The 7,563-nt window shown below is 58.8% G+C and overlaps 2 protein-coding genes across 4 annotated transcripts in view; one reads left to right on the forward strand and one right to left on the reverse strand.

Annotated features, from left to right (window-relative positions):
• Positions 1-800, forward strand: part of ITGAD (integrin subunit alpha D) — a 37,892-nt gene extending 37,092 nt beyond the window's left edge. For all 3 annotated transcript variants that reach the window (XM_084883106.1, XM_084883107.1, XM_084883108.1), the window contains 2 exons: positions 1-39; positions 473-800. The exon at positions 1-39 is cut by the window's left edge and continues 72 nt beyond it. In XM_084883106.1, the coding sequence (XP_084739232.1) occupies positions 1-39; positions 473-574 (141 nt within the window). In that variant the 3' untranslated portion in view covers positions 575-800. The remainder of the gene's footprint in view (positions 40-472) is intronic.
• Positions 801-1,461: 661 nt separating this feature from the next.
• Positions 1,462-3,451, reverse strand: COX6A2 (cytochrome c oxidase subunit 6A2). Its single transcript, XM_084883125.1, has 3 exons — positions 3,289-3,451; positions 1,819-1,955; positions 1,462-1,592 (listed from the first exon to the last, which is right to left on the reverse strand). Exons 1-3 carry the CDS (start codon positions 3,365-3,367, stop codon positions 1,509-1,511), a joined length of 300 nt encoding a protein of 99 aa, XP_084739251.1. The 5' UTR covers positions 3,368-3,451; the 3' UTR covers positions 1,462-1,508.
• Positions 3,452-7,563: the final 4,112 nt, after the last annotated feature.

Here is a 7,563-nt window from a genome sequence, read left to right on the forward strand (position 1 = left end):
CTGCTGCTGCTGGCTCTCATCACGTTCCTGCTGTACAAGGTGTGTGCCGCCGCCCACACCTGGCGCCGCCCGCAGCCCACCCAGGCCTCCCACAGGCAGGGCGGCCCAGCAGGAAGAGCCAGGCCATGGGCCAGGCCGGCCTGGGCCCTCATTTCAGCTCCTCTTACTGTTTAATGTCAGGAAGGTTGCTCTGGCTCTCCGGGTTTGTCTCCCATTTTGGGAATAATCATAATAATGCCTGCCTCACAGAGTGGCTACGGCAAGACAGAAATGACCCGACCACGGCATCTGTGCGTGCTCTGCTCCAGACTGTGTGTCTAACCGCTGGTCTTGAAATCAGGGGCCACTGCAAACGTGACAGCTGTGTCCACATACCTGTTCTGCTCACCACGCAGTCAGCTCAGTTCCTTCCCCCTCACTCCCAGCCTCCTCCCTGCCCTCTCACCCCATCTTCTCATCACTTCCCTCACAGCTGGGCTTCTTCAAACGGCGGTACAAAGAGATGATGGACGACCAGCCCGAAGACGCTGCCATGCTCAGCGGGGAGGCCCCCAGTGAGCCTCTGTCCCAGTGACCTGCTCCCCTGCTTACTGCTCCCCGTGGCTGGGCTTGCCCGGCCCCGAACCTGCTTCCCTGGGAGAACTTCCGCATAGGGCGGGCCGGCTGAGCGCCTCGCGGGTGCTGCCCGCCTCCCGCGGCCTTGCCACCCTCTTCAGTGGGACGCCCTTTACCGAGGCAGGCGGGGCCAGCATGGGCTTCTCTCTGTGTGAGCACTGCCGCATTAAATGATTGAAAACGCATTTCCCTGCTATGAGAGAGCGCTGGTCCGGCCCTGCGCTGTTCCAGGAAGCGCTGGGTGAATCCTCTGGGTAGAGAGAATGTTCTCTCTGCCTCAGGGCACAGGCCTGCCCACCCTCTCTGGGTGGTGGTGTGAGCAGTGTCAGGGGAGGGGGGCACAGGGGAGGACAGAGGGGCAGAGGGGGGTACTGGGTTTCAGCCCAGGCTCCTGCTCCTTGGCCGTGGACAGTGAGCAGCCGGTCTCAGTGAATGCCATGCCCAGAGTCGGTTTCGACCCCCTCGAATGGGTTCCCCAAAGCCAGGAGAGCCAGGCTCCCAGCGAACACAGAAGAGCCGAGGTCGGGATATCCCCACTCCTACCCCACCCCACCCTCAGAGCCAGGGCCTGAACCTCTGCGGGGTGCAGACCCTGTTTGAGGGCATGGCTGTTTCCAGGAACCGAGACTCCCTTCACCCTGAAAGCCCGGATGCCTGGAGCCTCATGAGTAACAGGAGAGCCGCCCCCACCCCGCCTGCCCCATCGGGCCTGGAGGGGAGCCCGCGCTCTGCGCTTGCGCCGGCACTAAGAGGGCCCCATCACCCATCCCGCCAGTCCCTCGTCCCGTCCCCGTGTCCCCGTCCCCGTCCCCGTCCCTGTCCCATCCCCTGTCCCACGGGCGGAGCCAGGCTGCCACATCTTTATTGTGGGGGGGGAGAGGGGGCTGCGGGGCTCAGGGCCGTTCGTAGCCGGTGGGCAGCGGGTTGACGTGGGGATTGTGGAACAGCGTGTGGTTGCCGTCCCCCCAGGAAAAGGGCTGCGGAGAGAGGGGGAGCGAGCGTCACCCCGCGCTGGCCCCGCACCCCCCTCCGCACCCCCGCACCCCCACAACCCCTCCGCACCCCCGCACCCCCACAACCCCTCCGCACCCCCGCACCCCCATAACCCCCCGCACCCCCACACCCCCACGCCCCCCGCACACACACACTCCCCTCTGCACCCCCACACCCCCCCCCCGCACCCGCCGCCCGCGGCGCCCCTACCTTGGTGCGGATGCGCAGGTGGTGGTAGGGCACGAAGGGGGGGCGCTCGTGGTGGCCGGCGTGCAGCCAGCAGTTGAGGGAGCAGAGCGCCACGCCGGGCAGCGCCAGCACCAGCGTCAGCAGGCGCCACGTGCCGCCTGCGGGGGACAGCGGGCCAGAGAGGGGGAGTCAGCGGGGGGACAGCGGGCAGGAGAGGGGGAGTCAGCGGGGGAACAGCGGGCAGGAGAGGGGGAGTCAGCGGGGGGACAGCGGGCAGGAGAGGGGGAGTCAGCGGGGGGACAGCGGGCAGGAGAGGGGGAGTCAGCGGGGGGACAGCGGGCAGGAGAGGGGGAGTCAGCGGGGGGGACAGGGGGCGGGAGAGGGGGAGTCAGCGGGGGGGACAGGGGGCGGGAGAGGGGGAGTCAGCGGGGGGACAGCGGGCAGGAGAGGGGGAGTCAGCGGGGGGGACAGGGGGCGGGAGAGGGGGAGTCAGCGGGGGGGACAGGGGGCGGGAGAGGGGGAGTCAGCGGGGGGGACAGGGGGCGGGAGAGGGGGAGTCAGCGGGGGGACAGCGGGCGGGAGAGGGGGAGTCAGCGGGGGGACAGCGGGCAGGAGAGGGGGAGTCAGCGGGGGGACAGCGGGCAGGAGAGGGGGAGTCAGCGGGGGGACAGCGGGCAGGAGAGGGGGAGTCAGCGGGGGGGACAGGGGGCGGGAGAGGGGGAGTCAGCGGGGGGGACAGGGGGCGGGAGAGGGGGAGTCAGCGGGGGGACAGCGGGCAGGAGAGGGGGAGTCAGCGGGGGGACAGCGGGCAGGAGAGGGGGAGTCAGCGGGGGGACAGCGGGCAGGAGAGGGGGAGTCAGTGGGGCTCAGCGGGCGGGAGAGGGGGAGTCAGCGGGAGGACAGGGGGCGGGAGAGGGGGAGTCAGCGGGTGGGGGGGGACAGGGGGCGGGAGAGGGGGAGTCAGCGGGGGGACAGCGGGCGGGAGAGGGGAGTCAGCGGGGGGACAGGGGGCGGGAGAGGGGGAGTCAGCGGGTGGGGGGGAACAGGGGGCGGGAGAGGGGGAGTCAGCGGGGGGACAGCGGGCGGGAGAGGGGGAGTCAGCGGGGGGACGGGGCAGGAGAGGGGGAGTCAGCGGGGGGGGGGACAGGGGGCGGGAGAGGGGGAGTCAGCGGGGGGACAGGGGGCGGGAGAGGGGGAGTCAGTGGGGCTCAGCGGGCGGGAGAGGGGGAGTCAGCGGGGGGACAGCGGGCGGGAGAGGGGGAGTCAGCGGGGGGACAGCGGGCGGGAGAGGGGGAGTCAGCGGGGGGACAGCGGGCGGGAGAGGGGGAGTCAGCGGGGGGACAGCGGGCGGGAGAGGGGGAGTCAGCGGAGGGGGACAGGGGGCGGGAGAGGGGGAGTCAGCGGCGGGGACCCGGACCCTGGAGGCCCCGCACCCTGCAAGCGGGGCGGGCCGGGTACCAGGTGCAGCAGCCACAGCCCGGGCCCACTCACCTCCGGCCCCGCTGTGGCCGCCCTGGGCCGCACTGGCCAGCCCGCGGCTCCAGGTCCTCAGAGGCAGAGCCAGAGCCATCACGCTGCAGCTGGGTCCACAGGACTGTCTGTCCTTCCCTCTCCTTCACGGGCCTGGCTCCCTACCCCCTTCCGCCCTCCCCTGCCCCCCGCCGGGCCAATCACCTGTGGAGCCTGCAGCAGGGCAGCTATTTTTAGGGGTTTCTATATTTAAAATGAAGCCTGACCGGCCTGAGGTCCTCCGTCCAGACAGCTGCTGTGTTGTGCCTCTGGTTTTGGTGAGGGGCATTTGGTGAGGGGCATTTGGTGAAGGGCATTCTGACACAGAAAGCCTTTCTCTTTATAGCTGCAGGCAGTGGTTTTGTTCAATGCTCTATTCCCAGGGGCTGGCACCCTGTAGGCCATGAGTAAACATTTGCAGAATGAATTGTGTCCTTTTGAATATCAGTTTCCTAAATCTTTAAAATATATAATAATTTGTACTTTAAATTATATTTATGAAATTTAAATAAGGTAACACAGGAGATACCAGCTTAGAATCAGGCACATAACAGCACCTCAATATAGATATATTTGGAAAACCACGGGTAGCGAAACTATGGCTTATAGGTCAATTCTTCTAAAAAGTTTGTAGACCTATATATATGAATTAGTCACAGTTCTTTTTTAAAATATATATTTCTATTGATTTCAGAGAGGAGTGATAGAAACATCAATGATGAGAGAGAATCATTGATTGGCTGCCTCCTGCACACTGAGCCAAACTGGCGTGGGTATTCATAGTTCTTTGCAAAGAGCAGAACTCACTCTAGTTTCTAGATGATACGCGGCTGTGAACCATGGGCAGCTAGCTCATGGGACGGCTACAGAGGCCTAGCATCCACGCAGCAGACACAGTCCTCCTGGGGCAGGGCCGGCAGACGCCACCCAGTCCACACAGTCAGCAGTGCTGCCCGGGAAAGCAGTTCCTTCCGCTCCCACCCTCTCCGGAGCGTGGCGTCTTCGGGAAGCTTGCTCTGTGATTGGCTGTCTTCTGGATCCGAGGCCTTCGCATGTGCTCTGGTTTCAGGAAAGTCCGGGTAACTGAGTTCTGGCTTCTGCCTTGGGGAGGCGGGAATTCTATCTGCTGAAATGCCCACATATAGGAAGAGTATTCAGAAGATTCTGGACGGCCACAGCTTCGACCAGTGCCTCCTGCTAAGTCTGTTATTTCAGTCTGGGAGGTCTGACTACTCCAAGGGAAACGGAGAGCCTCGCGGGCCCAGAGGACAAATGTCACTAGGAAGCTGCGGCCTCGGCAGGCACAGCCGGCCGGCAGGGGCAGGTGCTCTGCAATCCATGTCTACTGATGCGGCGTCCAGCAGGTGCCGCCCGCTTTGAGCCAGAGCGGGTGGACCTGACAGAAGCACACACAAGGAAAGGGGATCGTATGGACCTAATCTAAACATGGAGGAGGAAAAGAGGAAGGCACAGTTTCCGAGTGAGTTCTATAGTGGCCTGGGAGGCAGTCAGATGTCAGGTAGCGTTAGGTTATTCATGAGCCTCGCTGAGCCATAAGGAGTTCCTCCTGCTGGGCTTTGAGATTACTGCTGAGAAGAGGGGACCCAGTTTCAGTTAAAGTTACTTGGCTTCTCCCTCCTCACAGCTCCCTCCAACCCCCTCCCCACTTACGATAAGGCTCTTGGAGAAATAAAGAGGGGCGGCCCTGGCCAGTGTGACTCCATGGATAGAGCATCGGCCTGAGGACTAAAGGTCCCGGGTTTGATTCCAGTCAAGGTTCAAGGGTCAAGGGCACAAACCTCATACCTCAGTTGCCGGCTAGAGCCCCAGCCCCAGTCCAGTGGGTACAGGAGGCAACCAATCAATGTGTCTGTCTCACATAGATATTTCTCTCTGTGTGTCTCTCCCCCACTCCCACTCTCTCTAAAAAAAACAATGGAAAACAATATCCTTGGGTGAGGATGAATCAAAAATAAGAAATAAAAATTAAAAAAAAAATAAAGAGGGGTGTTTTTACCTGAAAAGGCTCTTGGTTCCCCTCTCCACTCGGAGTTTTGCTGGTCATTGCCAAGCGGTTCCATGGGGACCCCCAGCCCTGTGGTCAGTCTGGAAGTTCCCACTGGGCTTTGCTGCTGGTGCTCAGTGACTGCCTGCCGGTCACCCCCTGAGTGCCCCGGCCTAAGGGCCAGGGATTTCTCTTCGGTCGCCTGTGCTTCCCAAGGCTGACCACGGCTTTGTCCTCACTGCCTTTGTGTAAGTGTGGAGCTGATCCTGCAGTTTTATACTCGACTTTGGTTCCCAAGTTCTCTCACCCACATCACTGGGGCTGCTGCCCATGCTTCCGGTTACCGGGGGTGTAGGTTTTGCTTCACTTCAGGCAGAGAGAGGAGCCAGCTTCCTAGTTGTTCAGTAAACTCTGCGGGCAGCACCCCGGCCCCTTTCAAACATCCCTCCGCTGTTGGTGGTGAAGGGGGTGGCCTCCGTGTCAGCCTCTCTTGTGCCTCTTTCCGGAGGAGCTATGTATCATGAGCATGTTTTTCAACTCAGAGAGCATCCCAACATGTGAGCTACTGAACATACATTTTGTTTATGGCTCCAGGACAGCAAATTTGACATTGGAATTGTCCCAGAAAGACAACTGAGTGGTGATTCAGGACAGGGTTAGCTGTAAAGGGAGCTGGCGATAGCAATCAGGGTGGAGCGCCGGCGGGCTAATGACAACAGCATGGTGGGGTCTAAAGGGGCTGTTTGCTCCCTCTGCCCCTGGAAGGGACTAGTAGACGCTTAGAGTCTAGTTGTTCTGTGTCACCTGCCCAACATACCTGTGGCTTCCTCTCGTAATAACGCGCTGGATTTTCTCTGTGCAGTCTCCCACCCTCTCTCATTTTCAGTTCACAGCTCACATGGGGTTGACTCCCTCCTCCAGTTCTAAGAGGGGTCCTGTGATCCGGGGCTAGCCAATCAGAACATTCTGTTCTGCTGGCCACAGTGGTAGGTTTGGGAGGGGCACATGCCGGAAACCAATCATTGTCTCACTAATAGAAAGAGGCTGGTCAACCTTGAAGCTCTGAAAGGTCAGAGCCAACCACACCCTATCTAATTGAGACAATGGTAACTAATTGAGGCAACTTCCCCTTCTTGTAATCATGTAAATCCTTACAGGTATGATAATCCGCTTATTACCTGCCTAAGGGCTATGGGTGTTTCCCAAAGCTGCTTAAGGGTATTGGGTGTTTCCCAAAGCTGCTTAAGGGAAATGGGTGATCCCATAGCAGCCTCAATAAAAGGGATAGCAAGGCCAGAGCCTAGAGAGTCTTCCCACTAGAGGTTGACTCCCGCCTGGCCCCCCATTTGTCCCAAATTAACTCTTTTCTAGTCTCTTCATTTTAGTGTGTGGCCTCCTCCAGAAGCCGGACCGTGAGTGGGCCCTAATCACATGGGTCGTGTTAAGGGTTCCTACAGGCACAGGACCTTGGGATCCCATTTCGGGCTTCTCTATTGGAATGTTGAGACAGTGCTTCAGCGGGACTTGGAGGTCCAGGAGCCTCAGACTGAAGTGAATTCTGAAGCCATTTTTCAGAACACGCCGGAAAGATGGAGGGAGAGCTAGCCTTGTTAATATGATTTGAACCTGCAGGTCAAGATGTGCCAGAATTGAGAAAGATCTTTCACTTACATAAAATAGCAAAAAGCCAGTTTGAGATGGGGTTTTAAGTCTTCATTCATTGCTACCCATTTTCGGTGAAACTCAGTGTATCTCTAAACTTTACCAGCAAATTTCCAGTTTCTGTTCCCCTGTACTGGGGCCATGTTAAAACTTTTTTTGGAAACCTTTTTTGCCTCCTTTTGTGGCTATGACAGCTATAAATATCTTTAATAAACACTTTGGAGTATATATAGTTTTAAAGAATTAAACTTAATGGGCACTTAAAGTGAAGAGGTCTAGTATTTATTAAAATGAAGTTAGAGCAATAAATTACATATGAATATATATTCCAACTTGCTAAAGATTAAATAGTTGAGTCTTTGTCCTATACTTTTACTTTCTTCTTCCATTTCATAATACTGTAATTATGCATCGAAATAAACCTATATGCTGCCTGGTCAGGGCAGCTCAGTGGTTGAGCATCAACCTATGAACCAGGACATCATGGTTCGATTCCCAGTCAGGACACATGCCTGGGTTGCAGGCTCGATCCCCAGTGTGCAGGAGGCGGCCGATCAATGATTCTCTCTGATCATTGATGTTTTTATCTC

Source organism: Pipistrellus hanaki (genome assembly GCF_964339955.1).
Source record: "Pipistrellus hanaki genome assembly, chromosome: 4".
Taxonomy (NCBI): domain Eukaryota; kingdom Metazoa; phylum Chordata; class Mammalia; order Chiroptera; family Vespertilionidae; genus Pipistrellus; species Pipistrellus hanaki.

Excerpts from the sequence above, each read along its gene's own strand:
- COX6A2 (XM_084883125.1), bottom strand. The coding sequence starts at position 3,367 with ATGGCTCTGGCTCTGCCTCTGAGGACCTGGAGCCGCGGGCTGGCCAGT. Across the intron at positions 1,956-3,288 it reads CGGCCACAGCGGGGCCGGAG|GCGGCACGTGGCGCCTGCTG; the intron begins GTGAGTGGGCCC and ends TGTCCCCCGCAG. Across the intron at positions 1,593-1,818 it reads ACCTGCGCATCCGCACCAAG|CCCTTTTCCTGGGGGGACGG; the intron begins GTAGGGGCGCCG and ends CTCTCTCCGCAG.